The 21,604-nt window shown below is 41.9% G+C and overlaps 1 protein-coding gene across 11 annotated transcripts in view; it reads right to left on the reverse strand.

Moving 5' to 3' along the window:
- PUM1 (pumilio RNA binding family member 1) overlaps positions 1 to 21,604 on the reverse strand; it is a 77,950-nt gene that overhangs the window by 37,827 nt on the left and 18,519 nt on the right. For 8 of the 11 annotated variants that reach the window (XM_075522426.1, XM_075522425.1, XM_075522424.1 and 5 more), the window contains 5 exons: positions 20,386 to 20,454; positions 9,685 to 9,793; positions 6,839 to 7,017; positions 4,608 to 4,774; positions 3,355 to 3,625 (listed from right to left, as the gene is read on the reverse strand). In XM_075522426.1, coding sequence (XP_075378541.1) covers positions 3,355 to 3,625; positions 4,608 to 4,774; positions 6,839 to 7,017; positions 9,685 to 9,793; positions 20,386 to 20,454 — 795 coding nt within the window. The remainder of the gene's footprint in view (positions 1 to 3,354; positions 3,626 to 4,607; positions 4,775 to 6,838; positions 7,018 to 9,684; positions 9,794 to 20,385; positions 20,455 to 21,604) is intronic. The other 3 variants (XM_075522430.1, XM_075522422.1, XM_075522428.1) reach the window with 1 other exon arrangement.

Below are 21,604 nucleotides of genomic sequence, written 5' to 3' on the forward strand. Positions count from 1 at the left end.
GACTGCGAAATTTGACTTCAAGACATACAAGTACCCACACCAGCTTTGTGCATTTTTCTTTTGCTGAAATCAAGCCACAGCATCCAAAACACTCTGCAAATGGCTGTTGTCAGCAGCTGTTAGAGTTTACCTAAAGACTCAAAGAGGGAGATTGAAAAGATGCTCCTCTACTTGAAGTTACTGGTATTACAGAAGGGAGGAATAAGGAACAGAGTGGCTGGGCAGAGTCCTTTCATCTGCTCAAGAAAATCACCGAGAGTATGTCTGCATCTTCAGGTCAAAGAAACCTAAAGACTTAGCTCCAACTTAGTGACACTAACTTCCTCAGACAATATTCTTGAGCTTCTTTAAAACCACGTGCAGACGTTCTGCATTCACACCGCGTTGCAAGCATGAGGAAGGGCTGGATTCTTTCCGCCTACAGCAGACCTCCTCTCAAATCTTTATGGAGTTTCCCTTCCAAAGAAAGGTCAGATAAACGTTGGTACCTAAGCCACGCACCCGGGCAGGGACTCTCCCTCCACCGCTCTAAATCGCAGTTTCTGCAAGCCTGCAAACCCAGGCTCTAGGCTCCGCTTACATGGAAGAAACTCGGTGTGAACAGCTAAAACTTTCTGCAGCTGCAGATTTCACACTGCCTGTAGCACATACAAGAAAGCGGAGCCAACAAAAACAATCACAATTTCAGGCTTTACTTAGCCAGATAAGCCCCTACACCACATGAGCTCTGGGAATCATCAACTCTACGTATTTAGGAAGAGTTATTAAAGCCTCAATGCACTGTCTCCATCTGCTGACAGCAAAGACCTATGTTCCAAAAAACTACGTAGCAGTATTAAATTGTGGTGTCCAGTAAGTGGAAAAAGGAAAAGAACCTTCTTTAACAGGAATATTAACTAGAATTTACAAAGCAAGGCTGAAGTTATAAAAAAGTACGTGTGGAGCATTTTAGCCTATTAGAAGTCACAATCAGAGTGAAAACCTACAAACTACTGACACAGTTTCAGAGGAGGTCAGTAGGATCACCCGACATTTCAAGAAGCGAGACTATTTTCCTCTCTCACACGTGTACACAAATGAAGTATCATTTACAAAACGTGGGGGAGTTCATCGAGGGAATTCCAAGAAACCAGAACATCGCAGTCTGTGTTATACAGTTATGGGAACACTGTAAGATTAGATTTCTGTAAGCCAGTTTCTTCTGCAATATAAACATCTGACATGTCTAATCAGATTACACGTGGTTAAGACCTTCCTTTCTTAATATTGCTTTTAGCTCTACTTGCTTGTAATCCCTTCAAAGTATATGATGCTTCCCAAAGGGCCGAGAAAGACACTTTTACAGACAAGATCCTTTTGTTCAGGACATATTTCCTTCTGACAACTGAATGGAAAAGACTACACTGCCAAAAGACAGATTTCTTTCACACAGGCCATAACTGGCAGACAGCGAATACCAAGAAACATTGGCTGCTGGATATCATATATTAAGAAAATGGGTACAACTCTGAGCCAAGATGCGTTGCATTTACACAAATGTGCACTGAAAGGTCACATTTGGCAGAAGAGTGAATCCTTATCTTTACCACAGCACTTAGGCTTACAAAAGCCTGTCGTTTGCATTTACTGTAGGTGTAAGTAGCTATTGCAACAAAGCTGAAACTAAAATAACAGTCCTTATTAAACAGCCCGGCCTGCTTATTCTCAGCATGACCTGGGTGGGAGCTAAGCATGCCAGAGCGACTGGGTGGGCAGGCAGCTGTGCTCACAGCGCCAGGACCTCCTGCTCCCCACCAAAATTCACAGGTCAAAGAGATGACAGAGAACTGCAGCTTCACAGGCAACCCAGCAGAAAGTTTTAAGCGTGATTACATGGAGATGACACGAGCTCTACGTGGATATTACCCATCCACTTTGTATAAAGAAAAAAAAAAACAGGCCCATCTACAGGGCCAGCCAGAGCCAGAAAGCCGTACTGCAATCACTTCTGAAATCAGCACACATTCCAGGTCTTACTTCAAGAGTTTCTATTTCCACTAGCTAGGTGCAAGACATGCCAGATTTTATATCCTATTTTTAAAGGCTGGAAGAAACAAATAAAAACTACTTGAACTTGTAAATGAGCCTTAATTTAAATAAAATACACTAACAGACAGTTACTTTCCCATATCTAACAGTTCTTTAAAAAGCAGTTCAATTATTTAGCTCTAACGTACTGTTTTAAAAAAATACACATGTGTCATTGTTTGAAAGTAATTCTAGCATTCAAGGCCCTACACAAGAGTAAGACAAAGACTTGAAACTAGCTTCTTTTTTTTTCCTTTTTGAACTATACAACAGCTATTTAGTCTAATCATTAAAAATTTTTCCATCATTAACCTCCCGAACATGCTGTATAATAAAACAACCGATAAAGTTGTAACACAGATATTTACATTGCTTTTAAGACTATGATAACTCTCTGAAGGTGGGCCTTTAGCACAAACTTGGCAACAGCCTTTCCTCAACACAGGGTGCCAACAGGCTATTTTGCTAAAAAAGATCAGATATTTCAGGAAACCCAGGGCTAGTTATATACTCTTGCTATCAGCTACAACAAAGGATTTTATTCTTCTTTGAGGGATATCATAGTTACAAAAGGAAGGCAATAAGAGTTTACAATCGTTACCCAAACTAGCAGGAACAGGAGTGGATTACGAGTCAATTGTTGGATCTAGGCCCAGCATTCAAGAGAAGCCAACAGCAAAGCAAGGACTTGCGTTGCTTGTCCGAGATGAGAAGCTTGAGCTGCTTGCGTGGGAGAAAAGGTCAAACAAACCCACTGGGCCGAGATAAAGTTTTGTAGTATTGGACTCTGACCTCAGGTTTTAAACCATGCTCAAGTACGAGCAAGCCAGTTTAAACTCATTATTCCTTCAGTCTGCTCCAGTTCAGTACTGCAGAGATCCCAAAGCAGGGCTGCAACACCGAGGCTGAACAGTCGTTTGACCTTTAAATCGCTTCAAGGGCTCGAGGGTGGGTTGTTTTTTGTTTTGTTTAGCAGTTTTTAGTAATTTAAAGCTCTTCTCTGATGCAAACTTACTCAAGCTAAAAATGATGAATACACAGAAACGTGCTGTTGGTAACTGCTGTTTATTACAGGTCCTCAAGACTGCTGTTCAGATGGCCATGTTAAGTAGATCTCCCGCACTGAGCTCCCTAGGAGGACACATGCAGCACTCTATAGATGACAGAGATGACGAAACCACTCCAAGTCTTCCTCCGTCCCTCTCCCCAAGACAAGAGCCTGAGCTCATGGTAACCCCATGACTCTGGAACTGGAGCGGTAGGGTAGGACCAACGGCTGACACTTACCTGCTGTTGGGAATTGTAATCAAAGAGCCCCACGGTGGCTGCGGCCGAGTCCACAGGTACTTGAGTGCCAGAATAATCGAACTGAAGAGGCTCCATGCCAACATGCTCCATGGGATCCAGAGGGACACTCTGGGACTCGATGTTGGAGAAATCCTCCACCGGCTTGGCACCGTTAGTACTCGCCAGCTGGGCTAAGCCCTCTGATCCATTCTGGTTTGGACCCAGAAGATCTACTTCACTAGCAGAGTTCTGGCAATTACCAGGTGTACGGCTACGCAGAAAGAAAAGATACTCGTCACTAAGCACGTCCATTTAATGCTATGTCACACAGCATCGATTAACAGCAACAGACACTAGCACTCACCAGAACTGCTTGCAGATGTTGCGATAAAGGGGAAAAAAAATAAAAGGATGCCCTGAAATAGTTCCCTAAATGAATTCCACAGAACAATTTAGGTATTCTAAAAAAACAAACAAAAAAAGCCACCATAAAACCCCTAGTATCCCTGCCTCAAAGACCTGTTACAGTACAAGCGTAAAAAAATTCAGTTTCATTTTTCTCCTCAATTGAGAGAGTCAGTCATAACAAGACAGAATTTCAGAAATGCCAAAGTTATTTTTTCACAAAGCTATTTGGTAACTATTAACCATGTGACGCTCTGGCACTGTATCTCACTTGAAACCTTTCTAAAGTAGCTGCCGTGGTTTCCTAATTACCTAACATAAGCGTTGGACTCAAGTGGGAAATGGTTCATCTCAATGCAAGGGCCAGCAGCACGCGCCTCACAGCACATTTATTTTGCTTTTAGTTTTCCTACACATCAACACACAGCACAGCAAACAGGTAAGTTACCAAGAAATACAAATGCATTGATTACACCAATAGCCACAATTTTAGAAGGCTTTAATCTTTTGAGAGCTACAAGGAACAAGACCAAAACCCCAAGTATAATTTAGACTAGTATATAAGCAGAGTCAACATCTTCAGTAGGTATTTCCATAGGAATCCCACACAGAGTAAGTAAAAACAGGCATGAAAATAAAACAAGATTACAAGATACAGAACTAGGTCTGCACAGACTAGAGCTATCAGAAGTTATCCTCCACCTTCTCACAGTGCTTCCCTGTGCACATCATAACGTCCTTATGACACTGTTTCAATAAGCCAAAGGCTTTTTTACTACAGCGTGGAAAATCTTTCAAAAAAATGTTCTGTGTGATGCTGACTAATTATTAACTAATAGTGCACGTACCTGAAGTCTTTGACATCTGCGTCGATTCCATTCTGCACAGGCAAACCATTTGTTTTATCCATCACATCCCCCTCCTCCTTCAGATCTCCTAATTTATCGCCATCAAATGTCCCCTTATTTTTCTTATCCCCTTTGTCATTCTCATCATTCTCTGCATCCCTTGGCCCCTAGGCAAAAGAGACATTATTTTAATAAGCTTGGTTTTCAGATCAATTTTACTCTTATTCCAAGATGGTAACAAATCAAAGAAACATGTCACAATAAAGTAAGTCACTTGCAAACATTAGTTCTTACAAATAAAAATGTAGAGGCAAAATAGTCAATCATAATCGAAGAAATAAGGGAATTAGTTCTCACTCTTCCAAGAGAGGTTTTATGTATCTATTCAGTTTCTTCCGTTCAGTAATTCAGGCTCTAAAAATCCCACCCCAAAATAATTTTAAAGAATACTTATCCAAATCCTCTTTCTAGAAGGGACTTAGGCACTTCAGGATTAACTCAGGAACTTTTAAATACAACTGCATGTACTGAAGGGGTATAAACTCAATTAGCACCTCTCCAAAAGTCACTGTCTCAGTGTCAAAGATGCAGTAATTGCCTGGACAAGTGCATGTACTTGAGCAGAACAGGATCACCTCATTTTTGGGGGGCATTACTGTGATTTGCACAGTGAATTCCAAGGTACAGCTCATTTAAGAGCACTCAAGTCAATCACTAGCTCGATCAGTGGTTCATATAACCCTAAAGCACATTTTGGGGTGGGGGAGGGAAAAAGGACGGGGAAAAAAAAAAGATAAAAAAAAGGATTTCTGTTCTGTTGAGCATTTTATGAGTGGTATTACATCTGCAGCATTTCTGCCCTTAACGTCTGCATTTTATTTCACTTGGGAGAAGAATAAAGGGTGATTATGCCAGGGGCAGAGTTTTGAACAACAAAAGGGAGAGGGAAAACAACATAATTTATGATAAAAAACAGCAAGGGGCATATAAACATATTTATCAGAGACAGCTTTGGTGCTGTCACAAAGACAGGCATCCAAACCCTGTCTTCCACTTCATTTGAGGGAAAAGTACTCCATACATAACAGGGCATTTGAACCCTGTATCAACTAAATCATTTTTCCATTCTCTCTAATTGGAGGGGGGGGATTTGTTCCCTCCATATTTAGAAAAAAAGATTTTTTTTTTTTAAAGCAATCATCTTCTGATGCTTCTTCTTAAAGAAAATAAAATCGTGCTTCCTTAATATTAAAGAGCAGACTTGGAAATGCCAATTGTAAATACAAATTTGGAGCCGAATTCTCACCCACGCAATGTGATATTCACCAGTGAGGCCCTTTGTTTCAGAACTGGCATCCTGACTATCAACGCTGCAGAGCAGACACCTCTCTAACCCCCAATTCCGATGATAAATTGGCTCCTTCCACTGATTGTTCATTTCTCAAAAATCATCTTTCTTAGGCGCAGGGTTCAACAAGGTTATCAGGTGCCCACTAATGAGGGACAAAAATAAGAGGATGGATGAAGGAAACCACAAATCAGCTCCCTGAGGAGATGAGCACAGCAGTCTAACAGTAACAAACCTACTCCACTTTTATGTTTTTCAACAATTCCTGATCTAGCACTTGGCTGATGAGGTAGAGCCGAGATGCAGCCCCTTTTTCCCCACTACAGGGATGGGGTTTGATTGTGCCTCTCTCACCACATCTTTAGATTCGAGGCAGCAGCAACTGTGCTCCCTTCCCCACCCCACGAAGCACAGTGACTAATGCCAGTTCTCCATAGGGAACGATATGACCTTGAAAGCATTCCCCAGCTGGAGTGGCTTTTGTAGCTACATTATGTTTCTAGCATCATTACATGGAGCTTTTTGTTCTTAGCCAGCAACAAAGCAGCCACACGCTCATTCAAAAACCACAGGTATATTTGCATACTTTTCCAACGACAAGCTTAGATGGGGTGTTACTGCCGGTGTGCTTATCTGAAGAACCAGGGAATGTCAGCAACCTTCACATCCTGTACACCCATCTCCCACACTGCATCCCCTAAGTCAAGAACAACGGTTAAACTGCTAGCCAACCCGTTTTAAGAAAGATAGCTGAACTAAGAGCAAATATAAAAGAAAGAAGAAACATCTGCCTTTAGGAATGGATTAACAAACAAACAAACCAAGCAGCAAATGGAGAAAATAACATAATGGGAACTCAAATGTCAGAATCAGGCACACTTACAAATCCTCCTTTCCTTAGGCAGGAATCTCCAGGAGATGAGCTCAACACATACTCCACCATGCTAACTCCAAGTCCTCCACTCTCTGACCGTGGTGAAAGCACTGAGTTGACTTCACTATTCACATGAAAGCCCTGACCAGGTCTTCTCTGAACCATAATTGGTTGGGAAACAGAGTGATCTGGAACAAAAACATGTGCAATTCTTATAAGCAGATCCAACTATTAAAAGGAGGCAAGTCATTAAATACGTACTCTCTAGTGTCTTAATTGTACTAAGAAGTGCCAAATTTTGACTCTGATGATGTCCATTAGAAAAAGCAGGATGGCTTTCTCATTTTTTAAATACTAGAACCTGTAAACCTACAAGCAATAACTACATTTAAAGTCTAAAATCATAAAATTTCAGAAATTTAAGTCTCTAAGTAAAGGCTGCAGTTAAAAAAACAAAGTTCTAGTTTTTTGTTTTAGTAAAACTCTTGCATTAGTACAGTGAAAAAACAATCAGTCTTGGTTTGTCATTTAAAACATCATCCTACCATTACACCAGCCTACATTTTTTTTCTTGGTCATATGAATTGCCATATTCATGTCATGATCAGACTTTCTCTTAGCTGCTATTTCCTCAAGAAAAAGTTTACGAGAACTTCATTTCTTCTTCCTCTTCCCCTGTCCTCCTGCATCTGCTCCATCCCTTTATCCCCTATGCAGCATGAGGGTTTGAGATCCAACCAGAACAAAGGAGAGATGTCTCCAAGGCCTTACAAGCTCTGCAAAAATTGCTGGCTGGGCAGCAGAAAGTGACCTTACATCCCCAACGAGGGAAGGGAAGAAGTACTCCGCTCCTGCCTGCTCAGACTGGCAATAGTCAGCCAGTCGATAACAACGGGCAGCAGATAGAGTAGTTGCCAGGGGATGGTGGAAGGGACATGCAATGATATCGATACTGTAGTTTCCTTATAAAACAGGCATAAGCTGTCAAGAGAAGTAATTCTATTCTATCACTGCTCCCAGCTATGCTTTCCTGCCTTCTCCCTCAAGCCAGCACAAGAATCTATGGGGCCACAAAGTCAAGTGGACTAGGAAGACTTTTCTGGGATAAAGTTAACAAAGAAAAGATAAAAGCTAGTTTTAACCCAGATCAACTCCCCAGCAGGTTTCATTGCACTGCTTGTACCACCAGGAGGGGAAGAAAGGAGTGGCCTGCATCAGACAGGACTGCTTCTTTTAGCGGTACTGGCTTCAAATGCTTTAAAACTACAACTTCAAGGCAGAGTAGTGAAGAACCAAAGCCATATGGGAGGACTGCAGTGCATACTGTGGACACAGACAGAAAGGAAAATGGATGGAGCGAAGGGCATCTTACAGAAAACCAGGCTTCATTAGTTCTACTGTTCATGGAACAAACTAGTCTTCTGGCCAAGGACACTTCCACACCCCACCTCCAAGTTGTGCTCCTTGCTCTGGGGCAGTGACCTTGAGCAACTGCTCAGATCGTGGCCGCTCTCTTCATTTTAGATGAGCAAAAGGGGAAACTACGACTTCCCTGACTCACAGACAGCAGCGCAGGCCATGGCTCAGGAATAAAGGCTGTAAGGTGCACAGGATTAATTGAGAATACACAAAGGAAGAGATGAGACGAAGGGCTTTGACTCATGGAGATTTGTGATCAACCAGCGTAGGAGGTTACCTCCCCCAGATGTCTACCCTGCCTGTCTGGTGGATGTAACCAGCCCAACAACACAGGCAGCAAAGGAGAAAGTCTCCTTCTCAGCTGTTGCTGTTCGGAGTCTGGCTCAGCCCTTTAATCCACCCTCAACTTCAGTTTATATTAACAAAACCAGGCACAAACTGTTGCGGAGGCCTGGATGCAGGCGCTGCTGTGGAGATCCACTGCGGACAGGCAAGACAGACAGCTGGAGGCAGCAGCTCCCCAAAATCTCCCCAGTACCCAGCCAGACTGCAATATTCATCCGATCAGATTTTGAGAAGCTTTATCCCCTTTTCACAGGCATTTTGAAATTTAAATAATAAAAAAATGCCCTTATCACTATCCCAATACCTTCACTCTAATAATGGATATTTTCAGCAGGAAAAAAATCCCCACACAACAGTGACGTTCCTCTAAATCACATCTCCCCTGGAGCTGTAGTTCTGCGCAGTTGTTTAGAAACTGCACAAGATACTCAGCAGTGTTTAAGGAGCATATTCATTACATATAGAAAGCACAGAAAATAAAAAGTAAAAGGTTAGCATTTCAAATTCAGCACATGCATGTGTTTTTTTGCCATTTAACTAAAACCAACCTGAACACTCTCCCCTTTACTTCAAAATAAGGGACAGTCTCTGATCCAAGAACAAAATTCTTGGCAGATAAACTTCAACACTACTAATTCAAAGCATCGCTTCTTTTTCTTTTTTAAACTGAACATTGTTGGGTTTTGGTTGGTTGGTTTAGTGTTTAAAAAATTGTGGGGTTGTTTTTTTATTTATTTATTTATTTACTACTCTTGTTCTCTAATATCTTTGTTCAAACTTCAAGTAATCCATCCCAAGGCAGAAAATACATCAGAAAGTTTAAACTGAAATTTTAATGGCAGTCTAAAATTTTTAAGCAGATAAACATGAGAGTACACACGTTCACATTAGACAATCTTTTTATAACTATGGACATCGTTTAACTATCACAAAGCAATGTGGGTTTTCCTATTAGTTTTCTATTATGTAAAACAGATGTTTTTAAAAATCTTTTAAAAGCTGTGTCATCCAGACTGGCCAGCAATTTTGAGTAGATGAGTTGCACATTTCTGTATTCAACTCCAACTAAATTAAGTAAATAATTGAGCTACCTGATGTTCCCCAAGCACTGTCTCTCCACTGATCTCCCAGAAATATCCCTTTTGGTCCATCTTTGCTGGAATCATCAGATTCCCAAAACTTTTTACCCGGCAACAGCTGCTGCAATTAAAAAAAAAAAAAAAAACAACAAAAAAACAAAAAACAAAGCATGATTAAAATAAGTATAAAATGCAAACATAAACCGTAAGCGTCTCCTTTCCAAACATGAATCAATCATTAAACACAAACTGATACATGCTTTATAATCAAAATATTTATATACTCCTAGGGTGAAAGCCATACAGCAACTGAGATAACGGTTCAATCTCAGCAATCCTCTTACATTCTTAAATGCTTTATGAACCCCACACACGTAAGCACACACATACAATTTACATTCTCCAGCCTCTCAGCGTGAGAGCTACTCGCAAGAAAAATATTAGCAGAAAAAACTGTTCTGATCAGAACATTATTGTGACTTCCACGCGAGCTGTGAGGATACCTCTAAAACTACCCAGCATTTCCAGCACAAACTCTTGCCTTCAAATACCGAGGTTCTGATGCTGGCAGGGACAGAATAGCTCAAGAGGTGCCAAGAGCTCTCACTTCTCGCTTGTTTAATGACTGCTGAGGACTCTCCATGCTATGAAGGTTATTTGTAAACACTAATAAGAGTGAACAGTTCTGGGCCACCGCACCTGCCGTGCATGTATTGTTCCTACTGGATGAAAAGAAAAAGGTTATGCACTTACTGAGAATGAGACAGAAAGTCAGCCTTGGCTTGAATGAATCCAAGGAAGATTGTTCTGAAGTTCATAAGATGGCAGAAAGAACAGCATGCCCTATTTAGCAGATGTATTTTGAAAATACCAGCTTCACCGAGGAAACACCTGCCGCGTGGCATCTACATATGGCAAGGGGAATTTCGAGCCTTGCTTAAGTGCCTCAGATGTCAAGCCTACAATCTCCAAATTAAATCTTCAGGCTGAATGAGATGTATGCAATTCAGACCGGAAACAACAGTACATTCATAGCAAATTAACAAAATAAATGAGCCTTGCCTGCTGAAGTTGGAATAAAACTAAAGGAACTGGAAGGTTAAGCAGTACTTGCATCTGTTTGAAATTACCGTAGTCAAACAAGAATCATCAGATTAGTCGATGTCTCCTATGTATTGGAAGTATTGATAACTCTATACTCCATCGCAGACGTGCAAACTTAAGGCTACGGCATAACAGAGTAAATAGGCTGCTGGATGAAGGTGAAGCAAGCATAAATGATTTAAGAGGTCCCAGCTTGCAGCGTACTCTGGCTTAAGACAGACAATCAGACAAGTTGTGCTCACCATTTATTTTTAACTTAAGGAAGATCTATTTACTTAGAAACGTAAAGCAGGTCTGTACGTATGAGATTAAACCTGAGGTTCAGATTTGGATGATTGGACAGATTACACAGAAGACAGGTATTACAATGAAAGCAACATCAATGTTACTCCACACTTGAAAAGCAGAATTCCTTCCAAATTCCTTCTTTAAAACAAACAAAAAAAACCCAAACAAAAACCAAACACCCACCCCACCCCCCCAACCACCACAGATAAGAGAGCAATTGCATTCAGCTATGTAGCTAACACTGAAAGTTGCTGTTCACTAAAAGCAATCCTTCTTTTGCGCCAAGATCAGTAGAGAATAAGATCAATCCACAACTTAAACAGGGCAGTCGCCTACAAGGGAAAATAAATAAATAAGTGCAATCCCTTTGGGAAAAAAGCTTGTACAGGCACAAGATGGAGGGCAGGCAGGGAGTCTGAGCAGACCTCGGAGCAGAAGCACTGCTTCTGCAGGGGCTCTCACTCAAGCCTCACGCTGTACACAGACGTGCGAGTTTTACAGCAGCAGAAACACGCTCCCAGCTCCTCGGCTCGCTGCTGCTGCTGCCCGTGAGCCCTGAGCAAGAGCTGGCACGGAGGCATTTTCCAGCTGAACTGAAATATTTATGCATACACCTGCATATTGTCTATACAAGCACACGGGAATGTAAAACAAAGCAATCCTCACGTACAGAGGTTGAATCAACATCTCCAACTAATACATAACAGGTCAAATTTTAGGATGACATGTGCAAGTAACACTCCTCTTGTGCCCGGCACACCAGGAGCTCCAGCACAGAGGTTGCCATTTCTGAACCAGCCGAGATCTTCCTACAAGGCTGAAGACACCGTGCATTGTGTGTGTGCTGTTTCCTGCCACAGCACTAAACAAAAATTATTTACGGATGAATGTTGCTCAATTAAATTGCAGTTTTTCTTTTAGTGAAAGTATACACTTGTATAACTTCCCCACCCTAACCTCCTCTTCCAATTCGCAATAGCCTTCCTCCTACTAATTCAAAAGGAAAAATCTTCAGATTAGTTTTCAAACGAGTGAGCTGAGCTCATTCACCTTCTGTGCCCGAGCGCAACGCAGCATACTCCAAAGTCCTTCACAGGTATGTGCACTTCAGCCCTACCTGGGCGTACGGACTCCGGTACCTGGGCCGTCCCTAGGGCAGGTGAAATAGCTGTACAGAACGTGTCAGGGACACGCAGAACTTGTACCTAGGCTGCTTCACAGGATTCATTACAGATGCAGAGTCTAGAATCACAGAATGGTTTGGATTGGAAGGGACCTCCGAAGATCATCTAATCCACACCCCCTGCGATGAGCACGGACATCTTTTGAGCATCTTTCAGGTTGCTCAAAGCCCCGTCCAACCCGACCTTGAACACCTCCAACAATGAGGCATCCACAACTTCTCCGGGCAACCTCTTCCAGTGTCTCACCACTCTCATTGTACAGAATTTCTTCCTTGTGTCCAAGATGTCTCCCTTTAGCACAAGGAAGGAAAAAACTTCCTTTCCCTACAGCCAAATATTTGTTCAAAACACTGGCTTTGAGTATCAGAACTTTTCAGTACGGCAACACCAAACTTTTGTTTTCCCCTGTTCTTCGATATTTGGCACATCATCCATGCCTACGAACTCCATATCCTGCACACGAGTCTGTCCAAGCAAGACCATTTAATAGCCTATTTTCTCTACAAGGTATCCCATTCTAGTTTCAATCTTTTTCCACAGCAAGTCATTTCTACCCAAACCTCTCAAAAAGGTTAAATTTTGAAGAAAACATTTTAATCCGAGTGCTAAGCTACCTTTGGGGTTTTATTGTCTTCTTCCTACTGAGAGAACAAGACTCAACTTGTTCTTTTAACTCTCAAACCACTGAGTAGAAAGCATGGTGTTTTCCCCAGCTGCTCCTTCTCCGCAACCAGCAGAAGAAACATCATGAGATATCAGCATGTCACTCACTTTTTAGAAACACATCGGTGGCTTTAGGATTTATCACTGCATCGTAAACACAGCACAAGACTGCTCATGATTCTCTCAACTGAACGATAAAAGCAGGAAAACTTGCGCCGCACTCCCCTTTTATGTAATCCAAAAATAACTCAAGAGAACTGTAAGGACAAGTGACTCCCATCAGCAAAACTCATTTCAAAACACACAGACTAACCTGTTCCTCCATCTGCACCATGGGGTGACGTTAAGGAGGTGAAAGCCGAGGCAGCGCTCTCTAGTACTTATAAACATACATCAGGTGTGTTACAATTTTTTTTAAGCTTCTGTCATTCCCACATTTCTTAAAATGCAGCTTTTTCACTCCTGCTGCTGCCACCCCAGCAAAAATAACTACTCTCCTCCTCATTCCATGTCAAGGAATTTTGAAGAAGAAAGCAATACAGACCAATTAAAATTTTAGCTGCACCTAAACACTTCTCATTTCCTTTGACAATGCCTTACAGTGTAGAATCTACAGTGTGGGCCACAATCTGTTCTGCAGTCACACCTCAAATAAAGGATGAGAAGGTGCATGGGCTTGCAGAAAGGAGACAGGAGAAAAGTGAGCAGAATAGAGTGTTTTCTTTTCAAGGAAAGAGCAATGTCTAGTTTACAAGAAAATTAAACTCCTTTCATAAGCTCCTGAGTTTCCAAAATGTTAATAAGTTTTCCCAATAGACACAAGAAAGCAATAGTGAACTCTAAACTTATGAAATTTATTTATACTTTAAGGTAAATGACAAAATGGAACCTAAGCAAAAAATCAAGTATAATGCAAACCTAAGAGGAAATCTGCATTGTAATCTGGCACAGAAAAGGGCAACAGGGAGCCCAGCAGCTGCTGGTAAGTACAGCCACAGCAACAGGTAATCTCAACATTTGTAAAGCAACCCTAAAATCTGAAGCAAACACGTGTAAAGTGTTTGGTAGCTACTTCTCCTGAGGAAGTCTGATAGAAGTAACTAAGTTCAACCTCCCTTCTTGGTTTTAATACTTTGAGGTACTCACTTTCTCATGAAATATGAACAGTGGCAACAAAATGAGATTTTTCATTTCTATCATTTTAAAATTTACAACACATTTCCAAACCAGCAGCTCCAGCAGAATTCATCGGAGTAAGGCCATGCCTCAACAATACTTTGTCTTCAGCAGCAACACCAGGCAAAGGTACTTCCCCCTGCGTGTCCCAGGTGCCAGGGCAGATGCCCCCTCAAAGCCCCTCTTTAGAAAGAGGAATCTTTGGCAGGTCCATGTTGCAAATTGGTCAGAGCCCTTGCAAAGAGCAGCCTGCAAATTTGGCTGCTGAGTGGGCTCAAGGAGGTAAGGGGAGAAGTTTGCAACACACCTGCAAGCACCCTCTGGCCACTGTAAGAACAAGAATACTTTCAACCAGTATTGCCAACGCAGGCATGCTGTGTCTCACGAAACACTTTCACATCTCAATTATAACAAAATTACACACTAAAGATGTGGAAAGGGACATCCACAGACATGAGGCACCCGGTTCAGACGCATTTTGTATCTAGCTACATAAACCAGGCGTACACTCCTAACTGAAAGATAAGGAAAACAAACACACCATATGAACATGTGTTTACAAACCACAGCAACAAGCTGTGTTATGAAGTGGAATATACAGAGAAAGCTTTTATTTGTATTCTGGTTGCTCATTTAAATAAGTATTTCAATTTTCCTGACCATACAAACTGGGTCACTACCACAAAAGGTAGCAAGACCCTTTCCTCTGGCTGGAGGGTGACTTGAGACTAATTTAGCCCTTTATTCTTTCACCTACCCTTTACCCCTTTCTTAAGGGTGAAAACACATCCACTTACCAATGAGATCCTGAAGAACTGCACCCAAACACCTTCTTACGGTTTTGCAGTGAATCACAGACAAGGATTAGGAAAAATTCTAATACTCACTACCTCGTGCACACACACCCCCTTACTGCACAAACAATTACAACTCTGACTCCTACAGTTTAATCTTTTCCCCCCAGAAGCATAAGGTTTCCGACTGGAAGCTCCGCACCATAAGCAGAAAGAAACAGAATATAAATGTTTATTTTACATACAGGTTCGGGATGTATTTACAGATATTGGGGAGGGGAAAAACCGGAAGACAGTATTAACAGATGGCAATAGGGGTCCTTGTTCTGTCAAGTACTGCTCCAACCAAAACTAGAGGTTTAGCAAGCAGTAATCATCTGTCCTGAATTATGCAACGGGCTGCCAAGACGACAAATTTTTCCTCAGGGAAAGTTACCAGTTGCAATGGAAAAAACACCACCCCAAATTATTTTAAGTGAATATCATCCAGTTCTTCAGGTTGGAAATTAAAAAAGAACATGCAGCAGTTTAGAACTAGACTAGTTTATTTGTTCCCCAGTTTTTGTTAAAATTGACCCTATCTAGTATGAAAATAATCCCTCTAAGCCCTCTTACAGAAGACTTACAGAGTTAGGCCAATATTCAATTTAGCAGAGCAGGGAGGCGGGGGGGGGGGACGACTTACACATCAACAAAAGCAATTCTACAACCAACAAGTACAGAGCCTGTGCATATAGATCCCACTGAGGTGGGATTACGAATTAGACAAATTAAGTAAACTGATCCCCTTCAGACAAGCCAAATATTAAGATAAAAGAAGCCATCTGTGCAGTTGGAGAACTCAGTTTATCTGCAGCAACAGGTAGGAGAAGGCAGAGCATGTATTTACAAGTCACATTTGGGCAGCACTGCAGGTTTACAAACACTAAGATGTTATCTACCCTAAAAAATGTTGCCATCTAAAAACCAAACAAGATAGGGAGGCTGAGCACACAACGAGCTGGAGTGCCACGGGCAGCTGTACAGCTGCTGCAAGGACAGCTTTTGCTCTCCCGTCCCAAAGAACAGGCAGCTTTCTGCCAGCTCAGGGAGTTAAACTGGCTCGCAGGAGGGTCTGATAGCACAAAAAAAGGGGCAGGATCACATGATTGGGAATATAGTGGGGACGGTTAAAATAAATCAAGAAATAAATCAATCGATCTCCATCTTGCCAGGCTGGCAAGCTGTTAAGCAGTCTAACTGCATTTCACTGACCCCGCAGCCGTAAGCTGCCCCTCCGCAGCTGCCAGCGGCCGCCTGACCGTCCCCCGGTGCGCTCCCGCTTGCCCCGGTTCCGGTGCTCTCAGACCCTGCGCTGAGCTGTCCGGACGTGCCAGCGTAGCTGCTGGCACCATCATGCTTCACAAACGCAGCTTCAGCCCTCCCATTTCTAATGCTGCTAGCACGAGATAAATTGAAGTGGGAAAAAAAACCAAACCACTGAACAGAAACATTATTCAAAACTGTCAATACTCCCCAGCCCAGCTGCCAATGAATCATAAATTTATGAGAACACAGTAAAGGCATCATTAGCAGGGAAAGCAGAGTCATGTGGGGGTTTTCGGGGGGGGGGGGTTGCCTTTTTGTTGTTGTTTGTTTGATTGATTTTTTTCTTTTCTTTTTTTTTTTTTTTTAAACCAGATACAAGAATGTCTACACCCAGTGTCACAACCACTCTGCTTAAAAAAAAGCGCTGGTCGCTGGAAAGGCAGGGGCTTATCTAGGATGGAACCAATTGCATCAAGGGGACATAAACACGGACATGGTGAGCCACCTATCACTTCAGCCTTTGATTTTAAGAGCTCTGCTACAACGAACCATGGGGGTTGTAGCGATTTCACTGTTTGGCCAGTCAGACCTACACTAGACTCCAGCACTAAAACCTGCAGGGGACAGCAACAGAGAGCAACAATTACATGCTCGTCAGATGAAGTGGAAAATATTTCTTAACAGCATTTCTTTTCAAGTGTAGGATGAGATTCACTGTTACCCCTGATATTCATACTTCAAAATTTTTGGTCCAATTCCTTCCATTTTTTGAAGTTAAGTACCTACCAGTTGCCTAACATCTTTCTGTTCCCATCCTCCTCCCACCCGCCTGGATTAAGTTACAGCTAGCTACTCACCCAGCTGCTCTTTTATTCTAGACGCAGGCTTATCTCACAGCATAACCTACCACCAAATCAAGAATGTCACCACAGTTCAAATCGCACGTAATGCACTGATGACAACGACAAACACCACCGCGCAGTCTCTCCGCACCGTCCGCTATCCAAAAAAGACATTGCATGAATATTCAGTATCGCAAAGCTACAGATAAAAGGGATCTAAGCAAAGAAAAGCAGATATCCAGCTCCCCTGTCTTGAAGGCTGGAAAAGAAAGAGAACTTGCATAGCTCATGTTAAGCCTCAGAAGTATCACTGCGTGTGATCAAAGACCTCACAAGGCAGCACAAGCAGCGTGGACACATGTTCTGGTCTATGTGCTAAAGCAGCAAAACCAACTGGCCCCGACGTGCGACTTCTGAAGCGCCGTTCTCTTTCTTCACCAATTGCTATACACCATTGCTTTTTATTACTTTCCAGTTCCACATCTGCTGGGAAGGGGAGTTTGATACAAAACTAGCGAAGATTTCATTGCGCTTACGTGGCTTGTAGTAAGGCTCCAAGATGACTTCCTTCGTTACAGCTAACAACCTGGACAAAGCGCTAAAAAAAGGGGGAGAACAGATACCCCTTTTAGAAAGCTACTTTCAACATTATCGACCGTGTTCACTATCAATGGCCCAAATCTTTTCCATTTTGGAGCAGAGCAAAAGGGTTTCTGTGACTCTTCTTTTCAATGTCACACTTGAGAAAGTATTGCACTTCCACTCGCACAGAAATTTAGGGGGGTACAAGGCGGGGGGGGGAGGGGGGGGGGAGGGGAGAGGATTTTGAAGATGGAAACAGCCACAAGGTAGATGAAAGTTGTGGGGGTTTTTAAAACTATTACTAATTTTCCCAGATTAGGATATCTGTTCACCACCAAATATTATCTATCCTGCTGTCAAAATGCAGATTTAATTGTTTGACAGCGCCCTTTAAAAAAAAACAGCTCTGATGTCTTCAGAGGTACAAACTCCTTAAATCACTAAAAGTATGATGATGTTGCCTACTAAGAAGCAAGAAAACAGGAAGATAAAAAGATACACTAAACGTGTAAACACTCTTTTCCTCATCTTTCTCCTCCAGGTTTTTCACTATCAACTCAAAGTATAAGGTTATTGACACTTTCTGCAGGTAAGGCTCAGAAGACACAAGATCAAGAAATACAAGTCAAATCTGCTCTTTTCCTCATTTATTTCAGACTTAAATTTTTGTCTTAGTACACTGACTTTCTCCATAAGTTTCCTTCACATTCCAGGAGCGGGAGGAGGGGAGGAAACCATCCGTGCCTTGCTAAGGCATCTAAACAACAGATAGGGCATGCTGCACAAAATCAAAGCCCGTACTTGAAGAACACAGTCTTGAAAACCAATACGCATATCCTGCGGGGATCTCAGTTTACATAGTTCCTTAAATTGGCCAGCTGGATGTATGCTGAAATACCTCAGGAAATACAGAGAAAATTCAACAGATAAAGAAAAGGAACTGTGGGACTAAGGGAGAAAAACCCCAAGAGGAACAAGAAACAGTGTCTTAAAGAGAAGGGTGAAATGTCACCTTTCCTGGAAAAACATGCATGCTCCAGTGTGTGGAAAAGCCCAGTGACAAAAAGATGCCACCTCCAAAACTTTCTGCATCACCATTACAAGAAGAAGGAGGGGAAGAAAAAGGTGACTCATCATTGGAAGGCAAACCTCACATCCTCCAAAAAAACAAACCCAAATTCACTTCTTTCAAGAAATGGCTAAATAAGCTAAGAGTTGGTAAAAATCAGCATATTTAGGAATGCCTTCAGGCATTTAAGCTAACATGACCTAATGCCACAGTAAGTACAAAACAAGTGCCGTACTTACTCTTACTGGGCTTTCAAAGAGCCTCTACACTCTATATCTGAAAATGAACGTCTTGCTCAAGTGATGTGTTAAAAAAATAATATTCACAGAACATTCACACCCCCGTCATTCCACTGGCATGCTTCATATGGAGGCACATCAGCTGTTTTTCAGCAGCTTTAGACGGAATTTTAATGTCATGTTTTCTCCTTTGTAAATCATTTTCACCTACTCTTAGTCAATAGTCTCAATGTAGGTTAATATAACCTAGAGAAACAGAGATTTTCCTATCAGGTACTGTCAAATTAAAATGCAACTCAGTATAACGATCTTCCAGAGAAGGAAGGAAGGAAGGAGAGGAGAGAAGCTAAGCTGCAAGCACCATGAATTCCCTGAGGTCTTTCACCTGAAAGAGGGCACCTTCCTACGAATCCCACCACGCAATAGTCCTGGTTTGCTGGTTTCCCCAAAACAATAATTTTTGGGTTCTAAGGACTTTTTTTTTTTTTTTTTTAACCTGGCTTATAAACTAGGTAACAGAGATAGGATGGACTAAACATGGAGAAAATAAACTAGTCTGAACTTGACAGACAGGAACACAAAAAGGAAGGCTCTCCAAAACAACAGACCTGTATCAAGCTGACCTGCCACACATTAATATCCTCCTACAAGACATGATTTTTCTCTTCTCTGTTCTTCCACAAGCCTCTAAAGGGACTGACTATAAAGGAAAAGGGAACAAGGCAAGGAAAAGAAGCATTTACACCCAACTTTCAGGAACCTAACACAGCCAACTACAGTAACTTGCCATTCTTTCAAGTCACCCTAGAAATAGGTAAATTTTCTCTTTTCAAAGAAAACCAATGGCCATCCCCCCCCAATCTGCCACCTCCTTACTGCGCGTTGACATTAAAATAACCCTCACTGGGTTTCTATAAAGTTAGAACTGAAAGGCCCATTATCTGACAACTCCTTGCTCAGTCCTTTGACCTGTCCGAAGCACTTATCACTTCTGCAGCCCTTGATTACGTTGCCCAGCTACTTTAAACGTTAAACACAGTCCTGTGCTCTATGACAAGAGCCTAAAGGTGGCCAGGAGTGGAAACAGGGCAGCAGACAATGACAGACAACTAAACCCACAATATTATGGGGTCTGAGATCACTGGATCCCAAAATAAACATGCTACAAGTATTGTAACACTTGTCACAAGACATATTTCTAACTGTTCTTTTACAACCACCATTTTACTGTTTGATGATACAACAGGTGGAGGGCTTAGCTGTTCCTCCTACTAAGATGTATTCCAGCCTGACAGGTTTTTATTTTGTTAAAGCGCACTCACGCACACACACACACACAAGCTTCACAGTCATAATGGAGAACTCTCAAGTTCAGAATCATACCAGCAGCCTCAAAAAACTGTTATTTATTTTATTCCTCCCCCCAAAAGACACAGATTTTTTTCCTATAGGCCTTTCACTTACCTCTCCCATAGCCCGTCCTTCCAGAGCAAGCGCTTGAAAATCATGATTCAGTTCATCCATGGAACGCACCTATTTATAGATGGGTAAGAAAAATACATGAGGAAATGCTTGTATTTGTTTTTCTTAATAATAATCATAGTTTATAGCAATTTTTCTGATACAGCCTGAGAGCTACATTCCATATTACAGCATATAACAAGGTTATTGAGCTCCAAAAGATGACTTACCTTTAAGACTCCCAGAAGCTACAATGTTTATAGCATTAGATTTATACATGCACAAAAAAGGAAAAAATAGCAATTACTTTTAAGACACACAAAGTCTAACGCAACTGCCTTTGCTAAGTGTATTGCAGAGAGTAATATTTCACAGCGAGCTGCACGATTCCAAGTGAGGGAGTCAATGCCTAAGCAAGCGAGTCAGCATCATTTCCTTTCAGGTGAAAATCAAGTAAAGACTCTCATATAAAACAGGCAGATTTATATTCAAGTTACGTTGATATGAAAAACACAATGGTAGAAACAAAAAGCAAATTCAATTAAATAACACCATTTGAAATGAGGGGCAGGGGACAAAGAAAGGAGAGCAAGCCATGCCTTAAGATCAGTTCCAATTTAGCTACTGCACCCACAACAATGTCTCAAAGTGGAAATCCAGAAGCACAAACTGGGCTGCAAAACACCTTAAGAAAACCCCTGATGGGGTAACGGCCTCTTCCTCATTCCCCATAGCAGCTCCATGGCTATGCTGCGGTCCCAAGACTTGCCAGCTAAGGCAAGGCACGCAAGGGAAAGGCAACAGGGAAGCAGTCCTTCCAGATCCACGCAGGGCAGAGCTCTTGCGTGGCCTTGCTCACCTGGAGGACCTGTAGCTATACATTTACTTGGGGAGTTGTGCCATTTTCTGCTTCTGCTTTGGATCATGATTTGATGAAAACTGATTCAATTAGAACATTTAAAAAAGCAACAATTTAAAACTGTTAGCTAAGTCAGTCAGGTATGTTCAAAATGCAAGAAAACACTTCCGATTTTCATTCCCAAATCTCATCGAGGCAAGTCCCTACACATGCGGCCATTGAGCACACGTGCAGAAGCAAAGAAAAAACACCCAACTATGGACTTGAGGACAACACACAGAAGTTCAACCACGTGCTAGGATTCAGACAAAATGATTGCCCTTCTCAGATAACACACCTGTATCAAAGCAGCGCTTATTACAA

This window comes from Mycteria americana, chromosome 21 (assembly GCF_035582795.1).
Source record: "Mycteria americana isolate JAX WOST 10 ecotype Jacksonville Zoo and Gardens chromosome 21, USCA_MyAme_1.0, whole genome shotgun sequence".
Classification (NCBI taxonomy): domain Eukaryota; kingdom Metazoa; phylum Chordata; class Aves; order Ciconiiformes; family Ciconiidae; genus Mycteria; species Mycteria americana.